Here is a 25,329-nt window from a genome sequence, read left to right as displayed (position 1 = left end):
GAGGTTGGGCGGCCGCCCAACATGGGTTGGGCGGCCGCCCAACCCCTTTGGACGACGCCCGACCTTGATCGGGCGTGGTCCATTCTTATCGGGGATCCAATGCCTATAAAAGGCACGGATCCCTCGCCCAACAAAAGTTGGGCGGTCGCCCAACCCCTTTGGGCGACGCCACACCTTGATTGGGCGACGCCACACCTTGATTGGGCGTCGCCCATTCTTGTCGGGGATCCAATGCCTATAAAAGGCACGGATCCCCATGCATTTGGGAGGAGGAGGGATTTTTTGGAGCCTTTCTCACTCTAGACATTTTTAGAGAGAGAAAGTGATTTTTTTGAGAAAAATATTTTTTTTCTCAAAAATTCCGAATTTCCCAAAAGTTAAATTTTTACTAAAAAACACAAAAAAAACTGGAAAATCACGACTCGTGGAATCAATTGGCTTCGACTGTCAGATACCGAACTTGAGGTATTATCCGAGGACTAGACTTGTTTTATTTTATTTAATTTATTTCTTTTCCTTTATTTATTTTTATGTTATAATTTTATTTATTTAGTCATTTATTTATTTACCACGTTTTATTTAATTCTTCGTATTTATTTAATTCCCGTCTCGTGTTAGTGAAAAAAATTTGGTTTTGTTTTAAAATAAAAAACCCCGTTTTGATATCCCAATACGAACCGTGATCCGATTAAAAGGTAGTTCGGGTATTAAAAGATGTTGTAATTATAAGCTTTTTTAAAAAGATATTTCCGAATAACGTTTTAAAATAAAAACGCCGTTTTAGGAACTTCCGTTATTGACTATGATCCATTTTGGTAGTTCGGAAATCCAAAACGATTGAATTAGACTTAATTTAAAGCTTTTGAATGAATCTGGAAACAGTTGGAGCAGTTCTATAATTTGCCATTTTCTGTCACTAATTGTTGTTTACCGACGGATTTTCCGTCGGTAAATCTGCTGGAATGTAAAAAATGCTGTTTTGGTCTCTCTTTCTCAACTTTTAAGTTTTTAATCCTTTGTACATATATGTATTATTATGTAATATTAACTTTCAAGTTATTTTTAAATACCTTATACATATAGTTATTTAATGTGTTCATAAATCATTTTCAATTAATTAGACTTAATAAAGTATATGTATATATATTTTCCTTTTTTTCATTCATTTAAATTATATTGGGTCTTATTTTAAAATGTTATTTACTTGGGTATTTTGAGGTAATTAATTAGTAGATATTTTGAGGGTAAGTAGGTATTATTTTGATGTTTAATGTATATTTGGGAAAATTATTTTCTATATATTACAATAGTCATTTTGGGATACAAAGTTTATTTTCTTATTAACAATGAATTTTGTTTATTATTTTACATGTTTTTTTAGTAAGGTAAAAGTATATTTAGTATCTTTTATTTTCATTATTATGTATATATTTAGCTATTGAGTGGCATCCTTTACTTGGTTTTCTAAAGTTATATGTATATCATTACTTTCAAATATATGTATATATATGTATATGCTTTTCCCTTATTCTTTTTGGAATTTGGGGACATGGTTTTAAAATGGGTTTCAATTGAGAAATTTTGTGTTAGTTGGTTTATTGTTGTAATTATAATAATGTTAAAGGTTAATTGAGTGAAAAGGAGAAAATAAAATCACAAAAAGAGAGTTTAATTTGCCCATTTAAGTTTAAAGTTTTCTAGATATTCTTAAAATGTAAATAGTGTCTTCTTGACATTTTAAACCATTTCTTAAAACACCACGTTTTAAAACCTTAGTCAGTTCCAACGACGGATTAAGCGAACCTTGTAATTAAAATCGTTTTCATTGTGAATAATAGAGTTTAGAATCGTTTCCTTAAATGATTTGTACAAAATAAATTGACTTGTATGCTTAACCACATTTTCTTATTAAAGGTTTTTATCTTGATGTTTTCAAACGCTTGAGTCGTTCCAACGGCGATTCGGGTGAACTTCATCAAACAGGGTTTTGAAACGTACCTAAATCGTTCCAACGGCGATTAAGGTGTGAACCATGTAAATAAACTCGTTTTGGGGAAGTGAATTAGTATAGAACTAGTATGTAACACGAAACATAAATCACGTTGCAAATAAACTAATTCTTCCTTCTCCCCCTCTCTTTCCTATGTATTTTGAACTGATGTAAATGGGTGATTCTTTACTAAAGTGGCTTTTCAATAATATATGTTCAAAATGGTTTTCAAAACGAGAAAGAAAAGGTTTCAAATGAATTTTAAACTTAAAGAAATATACGATTAGTCCGTTATCGCCTAACATGCTGAGTAGGAGGCCGGTGGTTCATAACCGGGTGATGTCGGGGTGCCTAGTAGCCTTTCTCCGGAAAGGAGCTAGCCTTCTCGGCTCGTACCTAAGTTTCCTGAACCCACACCTGTCTCCCGCAAGGGATCAGTGTTCATTTTCCCATTCGTGGGTGGCGACTCTTCCATATCTCCGAGCTCCGGTCCTGCCGAGCAGCTTGATTCCGCGATTGGTTGCTTTCGGCGCCAATCACCGCTTATGTCGCCATGAGGTGTCCACCCCCCGGTCCGCCCGGGAGATTAGGCCGCGACTAACAACAGCTTTAGTCAGATGTTGACTAAGGTTGTTTTCTTGTGAGTTGAGAATTGACACTCTTGGAGGTCAGCTTCTAACTCAGCACCACTTATTTACTCAAGGTCAGCTTAGGCAGTTTATGTGCTGAGTAAATATAGCAAACAACACATGCAATATAAGAGAGAGTTCAGAGATTACTCAGTATCACTTATCCTGGTTCGGCCTCTCTACCTACATCCAGTCCCCAGAGTCCTCCGGGCTTTTTGAATCCAATACTGAGCTCTTTAAAGGTAGAGCACAAACCGATTACAAGGCAGTTGAATATGCAAGAGTACCTTCCTCTATTCGTCTACTCAACTCATACTAAGTGCTACAACCCAGCACCTAGATTTCTCTACCACTGAAATGCTTACAACCAAGCACTCAGCTTAACACTCTCAATATTCCTATTGATCACAAACTTGTTCTTTTTGAACTAAATAACACTTTAGATGATTACAAATCAATCTAGCATTTACACAGAGAATAGAAAGGTTGGTGTAAGATCTTTTTGTATTTGAGTGCTTTCAAGATTTTCTCTCTTTGTATTTTTCTCTTGATGCTTCAGTGATGATCCAAGGTTCTTCATTCTCCTTTTATAGAAGGAAATTGCAGATTTGGATCGTTTGAATTGTTGTTACCGTTAACACCAAAATGGCTCTTTTGGGGAACATCTTCTGGTCAGCTTCAGACTGTTCCGCCATTCTCTTTCTCTGTTTTCTTCAGGCGTCAGGTTTGTCTTCTTGCGTCTGGCTTGTCTTTTTATGCCAGTTGTCTTTTACCAATAATCCAATGACCCATGTCTCTTAGAATTAGTCTTTTGTGTATCTTCGAGGTTCCAATTATTGGTGCAGAAGATTGGCAGACTTTGTTCTTTAGTGAACAGATCCTTCATGTTGTCCTAACTGTCACTCAGCTTCATTTGTTCTCTTAGAATGTTCAACGTTCATGCTGAGTTCCTTCTTAGTCAGTTCTGTTCTGTTTGTATGATTCTGAAGGAGTCTACTTATTTAGTCAACTTCGTTCTGACAACTTTGAAGGAAGCTCTTGATGCTGAGTTCTACTCCACTCAGCTTTGGCGTATGCTGACTTTTAACCTGTTTAACTTTATATATATTTTTGCACTCAATATTGAACAAACTCATTAGTACAATTAAATCAAAGCATTTTAAATTTAATTGCCTCTTAATCATGGATGATTTTGTCAAATCAAAATCTTATGGAAAGGTGTTTCAACAAACATAAGCAGATCACACAACAGAAGCTGAGTGGAATACAACTCAGTGTTGCAAAAGAAATGTCTTCTTCAGGAAAGCTTGAAGGCGAAGCTGCGAAGTCAAGCTGAGGAAGATTCAAGATGCCGCTAAGTCAAGCTGAGTGATAATCAAGTCAGCGTCTAATTATCCGTCAACTTGTGAGACAAAGTCTGACACATGTTCAGAAGCCTCAGAAATCCGTTTCATGGGCCTTTTCAAGATGCATGGACCATCTGAAGTTTGGCAAGAAGACAAACCTGGCGCTAGAAGACGAACCTGGCGCAAGAAGACGAAACTAGCAAGCCTGCCTCCTGCGCAAATCAGAAGATAGGATTGGCCTGCGATTCTGAATGCTGACCACATAATGACGAAGAAGACCGTTCTTCTCAACGGCTATGTCGGATTTTCAAATCATTGAAGCTTCAGAATTCACTATAAATGGACAAGTTCATCACTTGGATCATTGCCGAATATACAAGAGAGAAATAGATAAACAAAATCTTCACTAAGTTAAAAATCCAAAAGAGAAGCTGTCTGAATAGAAAAAGCAAGTTCTTACACCAAATTCCAATCGTTGTGTAAAAGTCTATAGTGAAATGTATTCATCTAAAGTGTTCTTCGTTTTGTGAGAACAATCTTGTATCAATTGAAAAGGATAGAAGAGTGAAGTTGAGTACTCGGTTATAGTACTCAGTGGTAGATAAGATTGAGTAGACGAATAGAGGATGGTACTCTTGCATACTCAGTTGCTATTGTAAACGGTTTGTGCTATACCTTTAAAGAGCTCAGTAGTGGATTGAAAAAGCTCGGAGGGATTCTAGGGACTGGACGTAGGCGGTGAGGCCGAACCAGGATAAGTCTTCTGAGTAATCTCTAACCCTTTCTCCTGATATATATGTATATGTATGTGTTGCTTGCTTAAATTACGCAGTAAATAATTTGTACAAGCCGATGATGAGTAATCAGAGTGCTGAGTTAGAAGCTGACCTAAAGTGTTACTTCCCAACTCACAATTAAAACAGCTCTAGTCAGTATCTGATTAAAGTTGTCTCACACTTCACTCAGTCTTGCTGACCTGAAACTGAGTTAAAATATCAAATATTTAATTAAGTCAGCATTATTAAGAAAAAAAGTTATATTAGTTCCTAACCCCCCCTTTGGAACTAATCCTATTACGTTACACGGGACCAACATTAATGTGTCTTCTAATACTTGTGAATTAAATACTCAACAATTGAACAAACACATTAGTAACAAGTAAATCCAAGCATTAAAATTTAATGTGTTGGAATATTTTATCACAGGGATTAAATTATAATTTGAATAATTTTGTCAAATCAAAATCATTGTGGAAATGTGTTTCAACACAATTTTACCCATAACATTGGCAAATTGAGTCAATTTCATACATTATTATAAAACACAAATATTTTATTTCTTATTCTACACAAATTGCACATATCAGTTAGTTCTAAAAAAAGATTTCATATTTTTATGATTTAATAATAAAATTGAAAATTGACATTTATAAATTCGGTGAAATATTTGAATTTTTTTTATCCAACTCGTACAAAAGACAATATATATTTTTAAAATTTCACATCTAATCATATGTTTGTGATCTGTTACCAATGATGATAAAATGATGCACATGTGAAGTGTAGATGACAATATTCACGATCAATAAAACAATTTGATGAATTATTTCTCAAATTGACCCAACTTGTCAATGTTAGAGGTAAAATTGCTATTGGCCGCCAACATTAGGGGTATAATGATGAGGACATCTCTAGTCTAAAAGACCAGGGGACCACTCACGCGGAGTGTGGGCTTATTGTTCGCAAAGGAGGAAGAGAACCACTCATTGAGAATCAAGCTCATCACACCAGCCACGCGGAGCGTGAGTTAAAACACACGGAGCGTGGGAGTGCTGATCGGATGGAAGGGAGAAGGCAAACAATCGGTGAAGAAGACCAAGGGAGCCATTCCGTGGAACGTCGATCTCCACGTGGAGCACCATCAGGTGACACGAAGCGTGGAATATAACACGCGGAACGTGTGATCTTTTAAGAAGACTTCCTTTCCAAGTTCTTCAAGGAAGGGGACAAGAGTTGCACTTCCTTTATTTACTATTTTGCCACCATGTCCTATTTACCCTACGACCACTTCTTGGTTTTATTCCCTAACTACCCCTAGGGCTACCCCTTTAATTGTAACCCTAGTCTATCCTTTTGGTCTTTAGCCTTCAATTAGAGGTAGGTATAAATACCTCCTATTTTGTAATGAAGAAACAACTTTTGCATATTAAACTTTCTAGCCTCTTTGAGAGCTTGGGATTTATCATATTTTGGGTTATTCACCCTTCAAGTTTTAGCTTGAGAAGATTGTAGTCTTTATTGGTTTACGATTAAAACCTTTAGATCGACTTAGAGGGTGTTTGTTTTAGCTTTTCGGAGGAGCGTTTAGCGTTTCACTCCAAACCGTAGAAAATATAGTGTTTGGTTAGGTTTATCTAACCGCAACGTTTAGCATTTTCTCTGGAAACTGCAGCGTTTTGGAGCGTTTCACGAAAAGCTCATATTTGGAGCTTTTCATAAATAGCTGTTTGTAATTAGTTGTTATTGACAGAATTATCTTTCTTATTTCCACAAAATATGTTTATTCTTTAACATTATTCATATTTCTACAATATAATTGCCGGAAAAACAAGGTTTTGTTGCGTTCAGTAAATTTTTTATTTTTTATATAGATTATTTTTATTAATTTTTGTAACACGTTTTTTATTTTATAATAGAATAAGGTGCAAAAATACCCCCAACATTTATAGCTAGGAGCAATTTTACCCTTAACGTATAAAATGATGCAATTATACCCCTAATTTTGGCAGCCAAAAGCAATTTTACCCATAACATTGACAAGTTGGGTCAATCTGAGAAATAATTTATTAAACTGTCTTCTTGGTCATGAATATTGTCATCTACACTTCACATGTGCACGATTTTATTATCGTTAGTAACAAATCACAAACATATGATTAGACGTGAATTTTTTTTAAGAAAATAAAAAAATATATTGTTTTTGTATGAGTTGGACAAAAAAAAATTCCAATATTTAATCGAAATTATAAATATTAATTTTTCAATTTTATTATTAAATCACAAAAAAAATATAAAATCTCATTTTTAAGAACCACTGGTATGTGCAATTGGTGTAAATAAGAAATAGAATATCTATGTTTTTTAATAATATCTAAAATCGACCCAACTTGCCAATGTTATGGGTAAAATTGCTCTTAGCTGCTAGCGTTATGGGTAAAATTGCACCATTTTAGACATTAAGAGTAATATTATTCCTAATTGTAAACGTTATGAGCATTTTTTCACATTTTTCCTTTTATAATTTCATCGTTGATTAATTTAAAACATGTCCATTTTAGACATTTTAAATCTGAACAACAACAGTTCAATATAATTTTACCAAACACTAGTAATTAAACAGCTAATAACAAACAGCTAATAACAACTGCAAACAGCTAACAACAACCGCAATGGCTATTAGCTAACAGCTGAACCAAACAGACTACATCATATAATTGCACCATTTTAGACGTTAAAGGTGAAATTGACCCTAGCTATAAACGTTAGAGGTATTTTTGCACCTTATCCTATTATAAAATAAAAAATGTGTTACACAAATTAATAAAAATAATCTATATAAAAAATAAAAATGTTTATTGAATGCAACAAAACATTGTTCTTCTAGTAATTATGTTGTAGAAATATAAATAATGTTAAAGAAAGAAACATATTTTGTTGAAATAAGAAAGATAATTTTGTCAATAACAAATAACTACAAACAGTTGTTTATGAAAAGTTCTAAATATGCGTTTTTCTTGATAAGCTCCAAAAAGCTGCAGTTTCCAAAGAAGATGTTAAACGATGCGGTTATATAAGTCTAACCAAACACTATATTTCGTGCGGTCTGGAGTGAAACGCTAAATGCTCATCCGAAAAGCTAAAACAAACACTCTCTTAGAGAGTGTTTGTTTTAGTGTTTCGCATGAGTGTTTATCGGTTTTACACCAAACCGCTAATAGTATAGTGTTTGGTTATGATTATAAAATCGCAGCGTTTAGCGGTTTCGAAGCAAACAGGAGCGGTTCACAAAAAGCTCAAATTTGGAACTTTTGATGAAACGTTGTTTTTAGCTATTTAACTTTTGACAAAATTAGCCCAATTTTTATTTTTATTTACTCCGGGTATTCTTAAAAAAAAATATTAATGGTCATCTATTACTAATAACCTGACATATAGAATCATTTTTTATTTTTTCCATCTCAACGAATTATACATATGCCTTTGATAAAATATACCATGAGACAAGATAAAATATACTATGATTTTATCAAATTTCCAATAATCTGCTTTTGTCACGTCCGTGACTAAATTTCTAGAATTTATATTTTGATATTAGTATATATCATAATTATTGGGTATGTGAAGTTAATTTGGTGTTATAGGAAAAGTTTGGGGTTAATTTGATGACTTTATGTGTAAATTAAAAGTTTAGAATAATTTTTAAAAAATTATAAAAAGATAAAGGATCAAACGTGATATTTGACAAATTTTGATATTGATTCCAAATCGTTCCAGAGAATAGATCATCCTCATATTCTTTATATATATATATATATATATATATATATATATATATATATTCTTTTCTTTTTCTTTTATTTTTATCATCAGTTTTATCTGAACCGTTTCACCACCGTTTTTTTGATTTATGGAGATTCGACCGTCCGAATTACTTGAAATTGAAAACATAGCATCCTTATATATAGATCTAAGTCCTAGCCGAAGAGTTTTTGAGTTTCGGCAGTGTTTGGAGAGAAATGGCTTAGACAGAGTTTAGAAGCGAATTGAACGGGTTTGTAGTTTTCAATTAGTAGCCAAGGTAAGTAACTATCAACTATATTTTGAGGTTTATGTATATAGATATATATATAATCAAAGAAGTTTCAGAAATTGATATTTGAAGGTTCCGCAGGAATTTTATAAAATTGGGATTTTTCACGATTTTGTTTTTTATTGTGAAATTATGGTTCCAATGAAGCCATTGACTATACTTTTATATGAATTTCATATTTTACTTGATTATGTTGATTTAAGGTTTCATTTGGTTGATTTACATATATATACATATATGTTTTTGGTTTTAATGTATATATATATATATACTGAATAAAATGAATTTGATGATTTCTTACGAAGTGGTTTTGGATTGAGGAATTTGTTGTAGTTATTGTTATTATTATTTTGGATTGAAGTCCAAATATGATTTTTATGATACAAAATGGTTAATTGAAGCCAAATGATTTTGGTTAAGAAATAGTTTGGCATTTGATTGTGAAAGGATATTTGAGCACGTTATGATTTTATGATTTTATATCCATCGAGAGCTATCCGGATCGGTGGTTCCATATGTGAAGACCATGTTCAGTGAGGGACATGGCCTGTGTACACAGTCTGAAAGACCTATTGGGTATGGCAAAGAAGTGTTGGGTAAGACCATATGGGATAGGCAATGTTAAGAGACGTCTCGATTATATATGTGGTTATGGATTGATACTTAAGGGGAGAAACTCGAGGATGGATACAATGTTTTAAGTTCATTTGGATTATGTTTTCGGTTATAATTGATTTTGATATAAGGTTTTACGTCTGTTTAAATACGAGTTGGTTTGATAAAACACTTATTTGATTACAATATTTTATAAGGTTTTGAACTCAAGAATGGATACAAGAGTATATATTTTTATGGTTTTGGTTTACTACTTTGACTATATTATATGAACTTTGGTTTTGAGTATCGTTTATAAGGTTTTGATTAAATCCCTTCCTAAATGTATATATGTAGCTATGTTAAGTAAAGTTGGTTTTTATGGCTGATAGTTTCTTACTGAGATTTTTGTCTCACGTTTTTAAATGTTTTAATGTTTTTAGGTGATAAAGTACAGGATATAGAGAAGGTTACCGATCGATTATGCGAGGTTTGGAAGTTGGCTGCTTATTATTAGAATTATGGTTAGAACTTTGGTATTTCAAGTGTATGATATTATGGTATTTGGATAAATTGGACACTCCTAAGTATTGATTATTATCTTTCTATTTCACGCCCGATGCCGATTGAGGTCATTTAGGGTCGGGTGTGACAGTTTGGTATCAGAGCTCTAGGTTAAATTCTTCGGACCTAAGGTTGATAGTAATTGAGGAATATCGATATTTGATGATAGCTAAGAAATAATCGATAGTAATTGAGGAATATAGATATTTGGTTCAAGCTAAGAAATAATGTGACATTTTTCGAGGATTTGATGGTTAGCAATATTTAGGTGTATGAAAAATAGTTAATTATTTGATATTTGGTGATATGGGTTATGAGAAAGTCATAACTTTGAGCTAGAGATATAGAGAACTGTCTATATAGGTGAGGCGAGAGAATCAGATTCGTATCTGAATCTTATGATGTATTTACGACCAAATAGAGGTTGAATCTGTCATTGAGTCCTAAATGAAAGTTCTTTATTTTTGTCTTACGTTTCCAAGGGTTTTTGAATCGCCTTAATCGGACTCCGTATAAAAAAGTTATGCTGAAAACGACATATGTTGGTCATTTTAGCTTTAAACCAGAATTTGGTTTTTGTTTGATTTTTCTGCTTAGTATGACCTGGAATTGATATTTGAGAGTTTAATAGTGGCTGAAAAATATACGTATCTCAGATGTGAAGTAAGGTTTGGAGACATTGAAATGATATGATGAATTTTGAAGTTCATATCGATGTGATTAAGAAAGCGAAAATGTGGAGATTTGAATTAAATGTTTTGGAGATTGATTATAGATTGGAGATTATGATAGGAGTTTAACAAGTTATGGAATCTTAATTGGAATAAGTGATATTCGAATTCAACGTATAGATCTATTGTTGAACTTTATCGGATTGAGGTTTAAAATTGTTGAGAGTTATATAAATGATGTTTAGAGAGATACTGATGTTAGTGATCAATGAAAAGCAAAGTGAGAGGATATATTAGAGTTCATAATTTGATGATTAAATATGAAAATTTGGTAAGCTTAAATAGTGTTTGAGAAAATAATTAAGATATGAATTTTGAGGATAAATTTTTCTTATCTTAAGCACAGTTTGAGATAGGAAATTAAGAGATAAATATGATATAAGAGGATATATATGTTGATAAGTGAAATTTTGTAGTACATATATTGTTAATAGAAGTTATTTTGAATTGAAGTTTGTGTGATTATGGTTTGAGTTTATATAAGGATCAAATTATGTAAGGATTTGATTATAGAGGGTTTACGAAAATAAATAAGTCAATGTGATATTCATCGAAGAAATATGCTATTGATATAAGGTTTATATTTGATTGATGATGATGACTTGGAGTTCATATTCATCATGATTGGAGTGAAAAATTATAGATATAAGTACTATTATTATGATGAAGTAAGATTATATGTTGATGCAAATCATTGATTCGAATTAGTTGAAGTTTAAGAAAAATATAATATCATACATATTAGCGGTTCAAAAGTAATATTGTTTTTTGAAGTCTGTAGAATTTGGAGATAGGTGAAATAAAAATGATATATATGCAATTGATGGAATCAATTGTGATTTAAATTTATTAAAGTAAGATTTGGTGTATGTTAGGAAGTTATGAATGATATTTGAAGTTTTATTGTGGATTATAGTGATGGAATATTTGAAGTTTAGAGTTACTAAGATTATAGTTAAATGATTGTTACAAAGATGTCGATATTGATAAATGATGACGTTAATGGAATGAAATATTAGAACTTGTGGTCTTATGATGATTATAAGGAATCTTGATATCTTGGAGATTATTTGAGGAAGAAAATTTAGATTAGAGAACGTGAATTTTGAGGACGAATTTTTTTTAAGGTGGGGAGAATTGTCACGTCCGTGACTAAATTTCTAGAATTTATATTTTGATATTAGTATATATTATAATTATTGGGTATGTGAAGTTAATTTGGTGTTATAGGAAAAGTTTGGGGTTAATTTGATGACTTTATGTGTAAATTAAAAGTTTAGAATAATTTTTAAAAGATTATAAAAAGATAGAGAATCAAACGTGATATTTGCCAAATTTTGATATTGATTCCAAATCGTTCCAGAGAATAGATCATCCTCATCTTCTATATATATATATATATATATATATATATATATATATATTCTTTTCTTTTTCTTTTATCTTTATCGTCAGTTTTCTCTGAACCGTTTCACCACCGTTTCTTTGATTTACGGAGATTAGACCGTCCGAATTACTTGAAATTGAAAACATAACATCCTTATATATAGATCTAAGTCCTAGCCGAAGAATTTTTGAGTTTCGGCAGTGTTTGGAGAGAAATGGTTTAGACAGAGTTTAGAAGCGAATTGAACGGGTTTGTGGTTTTCAATTAGTAGCCAAGGTAAGTAACTATCAACTATATTTTGAGGTTTATGTATATAGATATATATATAATCAAAGAAGTTTCAGAAATTGATATTTGAAGGTTCTGCATGAATTTTATAAAATTGGGATTTTTCACGATTTTGCTTTTTATTGTGAAATTATGGTTCCAATGAAGCCATTGACTATACTTTTATATGAATTTCATATTTTACTTGATTATGTTGATTTAAGGTTTCATTTGGTTGATTTACATATATATACATATATGTTTTTGGTTTTAATGTATATATATATATACTGAATAAAATGAATTTGATGATTTCTTACGAAGTGGTTTTGGATTGAGGAATCTGTTGTAGTTATTGTTATTATTATTTTGGATTGAAGTCCAAATATGATTTTTATGATACAAAATGGCTAATTGAAGCCAAATGATTTTGGTTAAGAAATAGTTTGGCATTTGATTGTGAAAGGATATTTGAGCACGTTATGATTTTATGATTTTATATCCATCGAGAGCTATCCGGATCGGTGGTTCCATATGTGAAGACCATGTTCAGTGAGGGACATGGCCTGTGTACACAGTCTGAAAGACCTATTGGGTATGGCAAAGAAGTGTTGGGTAAGACCATATGGGATAGACAATGTTAAGAGACGTCTCGATTATATATGTGGTTATGGATTGATACTTAAGGGGAGAAACTCGAGGATGGATACAATGTTTTAAGTTCATTTGGATTATGTTTTCGGTTATAATTGATTTTGATATAAGGTTTTACGTCTGTTTAAATACGAGTTGGTTTGATAAAACACTTATTTGATTACAATATTTTATAAGGTTTTGAACTCAAGAATGGATACAAGAGTATATATTTTTATGGTTTTGGTTTACTACTTTGACTATATTATATGAACTTTGGTTTTGAGTATCGTTTATAAAGTTTTGATTAAATCCCTTCCTAAATGTATATATGTAGCTATGTTAAGTAAAGTTGGTTTTTATGGCTGATAGTTTCTTACTGAAATTTTTGTCTCACGTTTTTAAATGTTTTAATGTTTTTAGGTGATAAAGTACAGGATATAGAGAAGGTTACCGATCGATTAGGCGAGGTTTGGAAGTTGGCTGCTTATTATTAGAATTATGGTTAGAACTTTGGTATTTCAAGTGTATGATATTATGGTATTTGGATAAATTGGACACTCCTAAGTATTGATTATTATCTTTCTATTTCACGCCCGATGCCGATTGAGGTCATTTAGGGTCGGGTGTGACAGCTTTGATACTATGGTTTCGTTAAATTTAAAAGCAATGTTTGGTTTCATTATTATAGTACATTGAAAAAAAGATGAGATTTTTCCCCAAAATAGGATGGTTCAAAAAATGCCATATCTATTACTTAGATTATTTTTATCTATATTCGCACAACATGTTCAGGGCCGGCTCTAGGGGGAGTTCCCTAGGCCTGTGCCTAGGGCCTCACAAATTGTGAGGCCTCACTTTTCCGTAAAAAAATAGATATTGTACTTTACTATATTTTATTTAATTATTTTTAAAAATAAAACCTGCCTTTAGTTACACCAACACGTCTCCTTCAGTCTTTCACGCAAACCAAACACTAAAACACTGCAGCCTATCTTAATTAGAAGTACAATTGTTAACTATTAATAATTTGAACAGGACAAAAACTATCTATTCCAATTACTATTAGAAATAAAAAAAAAAGTCACCTCTCTATCCCTATAAAACTACTCTGGTGCCGCCACTCACAATATTTGTCAGACATAAAAATTTGCTTCTCTTTTCTCTACATTGTCCAAGAAGAACTCTTCCTCATTCTCCTTGCTGCTTCTCTTTGGTTGGTGCAGAGGTGAATATTTAATTTTTATTCAAATAATTGTGTGATTTTGAATTTCTTAATGCTTAGTCTTTTATTTTATTTAGTTTTAATTTGATCTAATGTTTTTTTTATAAAAGTTTAGTATTAAAAAAATTAATAAATCATCATCCAGACTAGTTTTTTTTATCATGTTTAGTGAAAATAAATTTAAAAACTGTGCATTAAATATAGATTAAAATAAGAAAGGTATTTAAATAAATTAAAAAATTTGCACTTGACATAGATTAAATTTAAAGCATAGATCTTTCAAAATCTTTTCATTTGACATAGATTATTTTGAATGTCAATCTTTTCTTCTTTTTTGCTAGTTTCTCATTCTCAAGTACCATATAGTAAACAAATATTTAAAAAGTTGTGAAAATCAATTAAGGAAAATATATTTTATTATTTTAATTAGAGAAGTTAATTAAAATGTAATATTTCTTCTAATTTTATGTAAGGATAAATGACTATGTAAAGGTTGTAAATTATAATTAGTAATTACCGTTAAAAAATGTTCTTTCAATTACTATCTAATTTTTTTTTATTATAATATTTATTGTTATTTTCTAGGTGTTATTAATATTATGGCGGGTAAACGAAAATTTGAATCTGGAAGCTCGAAGAAAAAGAAAAAGGAAAGACAAGATAAACTCACTCAATCTCTAATGGGATCGATGAATAGGTATTTAAAACCTACTAATATATTGCCAAATTTAAACGAGAGTGTCACTATTGATGAAAATTTGACTGAAAATATACCTATCAACAATGACAATTTGAACATCTCACATGTTGATGAAATTTTGCCTGAGAATTTGAATCCTGTGAATGTTGCGGATGAAGATTTAGTTGATAATAATCTTAATAATATAGTTACAGATGGTGAGCCTTTAAATGAAAATGTGGATATGAACGAAGAAGATTTAAATGATTTATTTGATCCAGGGAATTGGGAGTTTAATATGTCTCAAAGAAAAATTGATTTTTTAGCAGAGAAAGGGCCCATAAGAGTTATAGATGAAATATATCCTTCTAATGCACAAAGTAGAAGTTTTAGTAATAAACACTACACTCGATCTTTACAGAATGGAGAAAAACTTGATAGGTCATGGCTAGTATACTCTCGGAAGATAGATAAGGTATTTTGCTTTTGTTGTGTCTTGTTCAAAAGAGACAGAGTTATGTCTAGTCCCATAACAACAGTAACCATTGGATATAATGACTGGAAAAATATTCATTATAGGCTCAATGAGCATGAAAAGAGCAATGATCACCTAAATAGTATAACAGACTGGATGGAGGCAGAAACGAGATTGAGAAAAAGATTGACAATTGATTCCTTTAATCAAAAAGCCATTGAGAAAGAGAAAAAGTTTTGGGGAGAAGTTTTGAAAAGAATTATATGTGTTGTAAAAACTCTTGCTAGTAGTAATTTGGCGTTTCGTGGGAATAAGGAGAGACTTGATGATGATAATAGTGGAAATTTTTTGAGTATAATTCGAATGATTGCTGATTTTGATCCAATAATGGAAGAGCACCTTAGGCGTATTCGAAAAAAAGAGACTCGACGTGTCCATTATCTTGGTCATAATATTCAAAATGAGCTAATACTTTTGTTAGCGAGTGAGGTTAAGAGCAAAATTCTTCATATTGTTAGAGAGGCAAAATATTTTTCTGTTATTCTTGATTGTACTCCCGATGTTAGTCATAAAGAACAAATGAGTCTCATTTTGAGATGTGTTAATGTTTCTACGAGTCCAATAAAAGTAGAAGAGTTTTTCATTGGCTTTTTGAAAGTTATTGAAACAACAGGGGATGCACTTTTTCATGAACTTAAAGATGCTATTGGAAACCTGAAACTTGATTTTAGTGACATAAGAGGGCAAGGTTACGATAATGGTTCTAATATGAAGGGTCAATACAAAAGTGTAAGTAGTAGGGTACTAAAAGAGTATCCTAGAGCATTTTACTCTCTGTGTGGTTGTCATTCTCTTAATCTTGCACTTAGTGATATGTCCATGAGTTCTGTTCAAGCTAAATCATTTTTTGGAGTGGTACAAAGGATTTATAAATTATTCTCTGGATCAACAAAACGATGGGAGGTCCTCAAATCTTATGTGAAAGATCAAAATGGGAAAGGGCTTACATTAAAGTCATGGTCTGATACACGTTGGGAAAGTCGTGTTTCTAGTGTAAGGGCAATAAGATTCCAAGCTCTTCAAATAAGAGATGCATTACTTCATCTAGTAGAACATAGTGCTGATGCAACAACAACAAGTGATGCAAGTTCTTTAGCAAATTATGAACTTCAAAACTTTGATTTCCTTGTTGGCATGGTTATTTGGTTTGAAATTCTACAAAAGGTGAATAAAGTTAGCAAGATTCTCCAAAGTAAGGATATGAATATTACGGCATGTATTAATCTCTTGCAAGGTCTCATTCTTTTTTTCGAAGCGTACAGAAATAATGGATTTGAAATTGCAAAAAGTGAAGCTGAAAAGATTGCTTTAGAAATGGGAGTTGAACCCACTTTTCACGAAACTCGTGTTCGTCTTAAAAAAAGGTTTTTTGATGAGAATACCAGAGATGAACCAATCCAAGTGGCTGAACAATCTTTTCGAGTCAATTATTTTTTAAATATAATTGATAATGCTATTTCTTCGCTCACTACAAGATTTGAGCAATTTAAAAAATATGAAGATGTTTTTGGGTTCTTATTTAACTTGAGCAAGTTGAAAGCTATGGAGGATGAGAAAATGAAGCATGCGTGTATTGCACTTGATAATTTTCTGAAAGATGGAGAATATTCAGATATTGATGGCCTTGATTTATTTTCAGAATTGCAACTATTGAGAAAATCATTACCAGATAACTTAACCAACCCGGTTGAAGTGTTAGAGTACATCAAGAATTTACATCTTGCTTTTCCTAATACTTGGATTGCTTACAGAATTATATTGACTATACCGGTTACAGTAGCTACTGCCGAAAGAAGTTTCTCTAAGCTAAAGTTAATAAAAAATTATCTTCGATCAACTATGTCACAAGAGAGATTGAACGGTTTGGCCATATTGTCTATTGAGAAGAAAGTTTTAGCTGAACTAGATTACAGTGATTTAATTAGAGATTTTGCACATACAAAAGCGAGAAGAATAATAATTTCTTAGCTTTAGGTTATTGTTATTTGATTTTGATTGTTATATCAAGACTAATATATTGTTTGAATTATAGTTAATGATATGATGTAATCATTTTATTATTCCGTATTTATTATTTCTAAAATAATAATTAAAAAAAAGTAGAGAATTTGCCTAGGGCCTCCAAAATGCTGGAGACGCCCCTGAACATGTTTATTTATATTATTATTTTATATTGTTAAATAATAGTTATTTTCAGCTTTTCATATATTAATAGTAACAACTTTTTTATAAATTTACCAAACAGTAATTATCAATTAGTTAACAACAAACAACTTACTTCAACCGCTAACAACACAGCTAACACAACTATGAAAGATGGGATTTAAGTGGTTGACTTGGATTTTTCTTTTGAATGATTTAGCGAAAACATAAATATAAAACTTAGTGGTATGGAAAATTCCTGATAAAATGAAACATCAAAGGCCTTTCAGCTCAATCAAAGATAAAATATTTGATTTCCCTATTTTATATATTATGCTTTTCCACATCACCAAAATAAAATCAATATTATAGGTAGATATATATACATATTCCAATAATGCATAACCATATATTTGAATATTTCAATATATCTTGACCAACTACCTTTCAATGTCTATCACATTAATTATTAATTTGATAAAATATTACAACGTACCACTAAGATTTGTATTTTATTTTAACCATGTAATGTGTACACTTTGTTTGTTTGCCTTTGAAAAAACCGTTTTTTTAATGAGATTTTCTATTTATATTTATGTAAAATGCTACTTTTTATGTGTAGAAAATATAAAAAATCACTAAGCAACCACCTACCACTCTACATTTTAAAGTGGAGGTAAATTACACCCATGATCACTGAACTTAATCCATTTAACATTGTAGCAACTGAAGTGCAATTTTTAATAGTATGATCACTGAACTTTACACTTTTTTTTAATACCGGTGGCTACTCAATGACTCAAAACGACTGCTGATGGCCTGAAAATAAAAAAATTCGAAAAGTTAATGATATTATAAGGAACTTTAGTTCTTGAAAATTTTCATTTTGGGCCATTTAGATGTTGTTTGGTTAGGAGAGAGAATGAATTTTTAGAGAGAGAAAGCTCAAAAAAAAATGTGATTTTGAAAAATAAAAAATGTGGTTTCATGGTAAATGTCATTATGAACAACTTCAATTCTTGAATATTTTCATTTTAAGGTTGTTAACGGTCATCTTGATGACTTGGTTAAAGTTGAGTGGCACCGAGTTTAATGGTCATACTGTTAAAACTTGAAGTTCAGTGGCCACAATGTTAAAATTAGTAAAGTTCAGTGGCCATGAGTGTAATGTACTCTTTTAAAGTGAAAAGGTACCATGAACACGAAAAAGAGCAACTAAACACCCTTTAATGATTTATTTAGTTCAAATAGTGTTTTGCTATAAAGAAATTTTAGTTTGAAAACCTTTTTAAATTAAGCTAAATTAAGTACATTTTATTAAATTGAGGAGGAACGTGCTGAGTTTTAAATTCAGAATTTCAAGTTATATAGTACTATCGTTTTAGTTTCCTATGGATTCTTGTATTGATGAATTGATAGCTAAATTATTTATAGGATACACATTTTGGAGTCAATTTTTATCAAGCTAAAATCTATGTCTATATGTATATAATATAGTTATATAATCTTCCTCGTCCAATTTTCAAACTTTTCTTTTTTTAATAGAGCAATTTTTCAAGTAAATACTGAATAATAATTTAACTTTAGCAGAGAAAATAATAATTTCCTGAAACAGTATTTTAGAAGTCAATAAAAAAAATCATTTAACAAGGTGATGATAAATTGGGATTGAGAAGTCTCCCACTGGACATGTTATTGGTATCTACATCAGGAGCGGTGGATGAGGTACACAACAGTCAAATAAGGTGATAATATATAGGGTAAATAATTATAAAATTATATAAAAGTCCAAAGCCAAAGCCTGTTCATGTTCGGTCTCGATTCGACTTGTTGCACCCCTAATCATGGGATGAATCCTTTTATTTAGGGTTATAGCAATCCACTTTTATTTATAGGTTTGTTTTGTGAGGTGTCTAGAGTGCTTAATACCCTTAGTACGATGGAAAAGCCTTTGACCCTCTTGAGTGCGTGCAAACACGATGGGTATGGAGGTCTGAAAGCGACCAAATGATGCACATGAGGCTTATGTGTGCCTTTTAGTCCACATGCTTCATCAGAAGTCCCCCTATTGTATTTAACATAAAGTATTTAAAAATAGTATCATATTTTTTTATATTTTTAAAAGTTAGGCTTAATACATCATTTGCCCCCTGAACTTGTCCAAAAAGCTTGATTGGCCCCCTGAACTTTCAAAGTGTTTCGATAGCCCCCTGAACTTGCATAAAATGTTCAGTTAGCCCTCTAAACTTGCGTAAAATCTAATCAATTGATCACTCGGTCGTAAAAAGTAAGTTATATGCGGAATATGTATTCCACGCATCTTAGAATGTTATTACATAATTAAAAAATAGATTAAAAATGAAGTTATTGTTTACTCAACTATACAATTTGTCTTCTCTAATATTAGAATTGTATACTCCGATTTTGGTCGTTTTACTTTTTTTAAGATTCGTGGAATACATCTTCTTCATTTAACTTACTTTTTTACGATCGAGTGATCAATTGATTACATTTTACGCAAGTTCAGGGGGCTAACTGAACATTTTATGCAAGTTCAGGGGGCTATCGGAACACTTTGAAAGTTCAAGGGCCAATCAAGCTTTTTGGACAAGTTCAGGGGGCAAATGATGTATTAAGCCTAAAAGTTATTAATATATATACACAACAAAATTATATGTAATAAAAAAACGCGACATGAAATTAATACTAACCCGAACATGTTAATACGATTGTGACACAAAAGTTTTTAGATTAGATTTGGATTTACTCTTTTTAACACAAATCAAAAAATGATATGAAACGACTCGAACACGAAATTGCCGCGCGTACTTTCACTCATGTCCGACTGTATGAGAAAGTGCCATAAAATAGAAGGCCCAATTGGTCGTATCAAAGAGCCCATTGTTATATCTTTACTTTTGTTTATCTTCTCAGCTTCAAACCTAATCCTAAACCCATATTCGCAATCGGTCCTGGAACAAAACGACCACCGCGCCGCGAACCGCACAACAGCCCCGTCGCCGCAAAAACCAAGACCCGTTCTATTACAATCTAAAACATTCTTAACAAAGAAGCGCCATTCCTCCCGCCTAAACTTCACATAGCCATTGACCTCCAGAATCCTGAGCAGATATCAAGCCAAGTGCTAATTCAGCCACAAGTAATTGCTAACAGAGAATCTCGCAACTCTTTCCTACATGGCGGCCCCGTCTCCAGCTTTAAGTAGTAACAGCTCTGACGGCGGTCATGCTGTCAATATCGCCCCATTGCACCGTACAGATACACCACCCAGGACCCTTCGCGGTCTCAATAAACCTAAGTGTATTCAATGCGGCAACGTCGCACGTTCCAGGTATTTGTATACCCATACACGAGAGAACTAGTGGTCTTAAAATCTTCTGTTGATTTCAATTAGGCATGATTATTCAGTTCAGTTATTGGTACGAAATTAATTAAATCCGTCTTCTGTTATTGATCTTCATTAAGCATGATTGTCCAAATTAGTTATCTATAGGAAATTACTTAATAAATGCAAGTAATAAGGAACTCTAGCATTCTTACATGCTTGGTGGCAGCAAGGCATTTATAGGGTGGCGCAGGTTAATATAAGGGTTAATGTGTTTCGGCCTTGGATTTCGCTTCATCATATATTCCACACATCTTGTTATCGAGAATCTTTAGCCCATAGCCTCTGTTACATAAATAGATGTCTAGAAATTTGCCAAAACTTCATAGCTCATTGCTTTGCAAGTTGGAAAATTTCCATCTTGCTTGGCATGTTTTTTTTTTTCCAAAACTTGTCAGCCAATATTGCAGGGAAACTCTTCTTTTCTGTTTCAGTTTCTTTTCCGTTTCCATTGCCATTTCCTAGCTATAATTTTTTTTATAGAAATAACCGTTTCCATGCAACATAGTTGTCAGCGATTGTAATCATTCTGTTTGTTGTGCTGATTGGATATACTTGGTAATAGAATTATTTAGTTTCTTGTGGATATTGGGTGGCTTAATTGCATAACAATATAACTGATTGTAATAGGCATGTTGGAAAAGTATGTCGGAACTCTGATAAGTGCTGAGCAATCCAGCTTATGGCTGCAAACAAGACTGATGGAATAATTGTTTGTGGTGTAGAGTATATAATTTGTATAAAGTTTAATACTTTCTAAGTTAATGTTATGAAATTCACTATAAAGTAGATTTCGTTCATCACATTTGTGTTCAGTAAATTTGGTAGTTTTAGTTATTTTATCATGGCTGTATGTTGACTCGCTGTCTAGAAATTAGCAACTTGCTTATACCTCTACAACTTTCTTGTAGATTGTTTGCTGAATCTGACTAATATGCTCTGCAAATACGAGTTCAGATCCTTATTTATATATGTAGCGATTGAAGCTCCTAAAGGTCATTGTTTTGTTGGATTTATGGAAGGATGTTGCATATGTAATAAATTGGTGTTGTTGGTTCTTGGCTTGTAGATATGGCTTGAGGAATCTAATTGTGCCACATATGATATCTTCATCATGATGTCCAGATATTATACACTTACAGAAGTATAACAATCTCGATATACTTGTATTAATACCTTTTATAAACTGAACTTGCTATTTCCAGGTGTCCTTACCAGTCATGCAAAAGTTGCTGTTCAAAAGCTCAAAATCCTTGCCATATTCATGGTATGCTAATGTCAAGTGTGTATATTTGTTGTAGAAATATTTCTATTTCTTTATTTCTTCTTTAATTTGAGTGAATAGAAGATCCAGTAATGGGATTTCTCAGATTCCCAGAGAAAAGAGGTATAGATCAGGCTGATTTATATAGTCCTCGTCTGGGTTTGGTTCTTTGGTTGGCTTATGGCAAAAGTGTTGCTGTGGCTGTTGTAGCCAACAACTATTTTAAGAACTGATTTGATTTGACCATCTTGTCCAGGAACACTCTTATAAACAGTTAATTTTTTCCAAACAAATCAAGAATGAGAAAGGTCCCTTTTTATATATTTGAGCTGCATTAAGTTAAAACTGTTTATGGTGTATATTTACTCGATAGTGAGTTATATTGGAAAAAGCAGTCAGAAAGAAATTACTAAAAGGGTCTAGATTTCTAGATTCTATCCCATTCAACATTTGGGTGATTTGTACAGTAAATCACATTTATCAGTCATGGGGTTATTTTTCTTAATCAGAATGAATGCTAGATTGGGATTTGAATTATTTGTCAAAGTTCTTTTTAACCCCTCGCCTCTGCTTCTACTAAAAAAATCTATTTAATTTAGTCGATGTAGGTCACAGGCTCTTTTTTGTGGTTGATTTAGCAAATTGAAAAAAAGCTGTTTTTCCTCTTGACAAAATTTAGCATTTAAAAAATGAAAAGAAATCTTGGTCTGTCCGAAAAATAAATAATAAAAAATTTAAAACCTCCAGTATCTGTACTCTTTTACAGAATATCCTATGTCAAGACTGCCCTTTATTGGATATGAAATGACAAATAAATTATCTACATTGTTGGTAAACAATACATAAAAGAGCTCCTCTTTCACTAACTTGAGCAAGAACGAGACACCTTCCCGTCAGTTGTCCACCCCCCTCTTAATGATCAAATCAGTTTGGCACAGCTTACTGTCTCTATTTAGAACAGAGGAACTTTTGGCTTTTCTTTTTCCATATAGAAGCAAAGAACTTTCCTTATTGTTTGGCTGTTTGGACTTCTATTGGTTCCACTTCTATATTCATGACCATCCCTAAATAAAATTATGCATAATTGAATATGGTATACAATTTTTGCTCTTCTTCTGATGAATTATTTCTTAGACTTGCATGGTCCTAACCTGGGATATACGAGAGATTATCATAAATTGATTGAGGCATCACACATTTATTTAACCTTTACTTGAATAATTAAAATCCTATCTTGCATTGCCCTGCGAGCATAGTATTCTCTAACTTTTAAGCATAATGTATAGTATTTTAGAATTAAAAATGCAGTTTTCCCCCTTTTTCTTGTTTTGCTTTATGATACCATCTATTCTGTAAATGCAGTTTTGAAAGCCAATGCAACTTTTCCAGACAAGACACCAACATTAAACACTCCTCTATTTGATCAACACTCAACCGAAGTAACTCCTGCAGTGTAAGTTACAAGTATCTGCCATATCAATGTCCTTATGTGCTGACCTTCCTCAATTAGATTAGCTGTGACTAACTATAGGTAGAAGGTACCTTGCTTCATTTATCATGTGGAATGTCATGTGATTACCTATGATTCTTTCTTTCTGGAGCTCTCAATTCACAAGAACATCAATAGTTATGGTTTATTAATCCTTGACCGGGTTTGTTTTAAATTTTATTCCACCATCTTTTGCAGGAGTTCACTTAGAGCTGCATCACTTAGGCAACTTTCAACCAATTTTTCTCAGTTCAACAATTTGCATACTGCACGTTCAAGGAAGCCATTGACCAGAAAGGTGCGACATAGTGATCTAAGATATTTTCTTGCATGATTTTGTCGCGTTTCTAAGTAAGAATCGTTTCCCTGATATGGGAATGTATTGCAGGAAGCTGCAACTATTAATGAATGGAGGTTTTCCAAGTTAAATGAGTTCAAGGAAAGAAACATTGAAGTTGAAAATGAAGCTTTTGATCGGTATATGCAGAATGTTAGCTTACTAAAGGAGGTATTTTCTATGAATCCTAATGTAGAAGGATCCACAGACCAAGCTTCTGCAGAAGATGACACAGGGGAGAAATTGAAGTTCAAGTTAAGTGGTAGAAGAAGCGAGAATTTTCGAAAGAGGATACAACAAATTGTTGAGGTGGGCTTGAACAAGCTTCAAAAACGCGGGAATGATGACAGCATTAGTACGTTAGAGAACAATGATACACCAGATGAAAGGAAAGTAAAAACTGAAAGGGCTTCAGCATTGAGTGATCTTAATGAAAAATTGAGCAAAGCACGAAATGAAGAGGATATGATATCTTGCCTTGAGATGAAAGCCCAGATCTACCATAGCCATAGTCAAACAGAAGAAGGAACCAAAGATGTTGAAGTATCTGAGAAACCGGATACCGAGATGGATTTGGCACCTAAACCTAGAAAAGAGTTGGATTATCTTTCTCAAAAATTCATTAGAACAGTAGAAATTGATCAGCAAGATCTCAACAGAATCAGTTTGCATTTTTCTTCCCTACGAAAAGTAACACATTTATGAATAGCAGGTAGATAGATTGTAGGGAATTATGTGTAGGTTAGTGATAGACTAAAATATTTTGAGTTATACACTGAAATTCTGGATGTAGAAGTGTGTTCAAGATTATTTCCACACAAATGTATTGCATCCTAATCCTAACATCTCATATTGTAAAATAGGCGATGCTGCTGTTCGAGTGTTTGTTTCGACGTCATTGTGAAATCCATTGGTCTGAAATAACCGTGTCAATATTAACAGCCTTAGTTAATGGCAAAGATTTAGTCACAATTGTTCAAATCATTCACTTTTAATTTATTATTCAGAATCCATCAAATTATTCAAAAAAGAAAAAAAAAAGAATCCATCAAATAACTTTTGATTAGGTAAAGGCTAAGTAAGCTTTACTTTGTGTGTTTTTATCATTGGATTAATTTTTTAATCCACCATCTAATGGTGAAAACACACAAAATAATCATAATTTTGATAGAAGTTACAATTTCTGACATAAAAACACTGTTTATAGAGACAAGTGATACCGATTGACATAAATTATATTTT

General features: G+C 32.2%; 1 protein-coding gene across 1 annotated transcript; it reads left to right on the top strand.

The window, feature by feature from the left end:
* The first annotated feature begins 20,520 nt into the window (after nucleotides 1–20,520).
* Nucleotides 20,521–24,924, top strand: LOC136234166 (uncharacterized). Its single transcript, XM_066023948.1, has 5 exons — nucleotides 20,521–20,943; nucleotides 22,203–22,264; nucleotides 23,624–23,714; nucleotides 23,949–24,048; nucleotides 24,139–24,924. The coding sequence occupies exons 1-5, from the start codon at nucleotides 20,789–20,791 to the stop codon at nucleotides 24,790–24,792; spliced, it is 1,062 nt and encodes a 353-aa protein (XP_065880020.1). The 5' UTR covers nucleotides 20,521–20,788; the 3' UTR covers nucleotides 24,793–24,924.
* The last annotated feature ends 405 nt before the right edge of the window (nucleotides 24,925–25,329 follow it).

Source organism: Euphorbia lathyris, chromosome 6, assembly GCF_963576675.1.
Source record: "Euphorbia lathyris chromosome 6, ddEupLath1.1, whole genome shotgun sequence".
Taxonomy (NCBI): domain Eukaryota; kingdom Viridiplantae; phylum Streptophyta; class Magnoliopsida; order Malpighiales; family Euphorbiaceae; genus Euphorbia; species Euphorbia lathyris.
Note: the sequence above shows the minus strand (reverse complement) of the source record. Positions and strands in the feature narration are given on the sequence as shown.

Excerpts from the sequence above, each read along its gene's own strand:
- LOC136234166 (XM_066023948.1), top strand. The coding sequence starts at position 20,789 with ATGGCGGCCCCGTCTCCAGCTTTAAGTAGTAACAGCTCTGACGGCGGT. Across the intron at positions 22,265-23,623 it reads AAATCCTTGCCATATTCATG|TTTTGAAAGCCAATGCAACT; the intron begins GTATGCTAATGT and ends CTGTAAATGCAG. Across the intron at positions 23,715-23,948 it reads ACCGAAGTAACTCCTGCAGT|GAGTTCACTTAGAGCTGCAT; the intron begins GTAAGTTACAAG and ends CATCTTTTGCAG.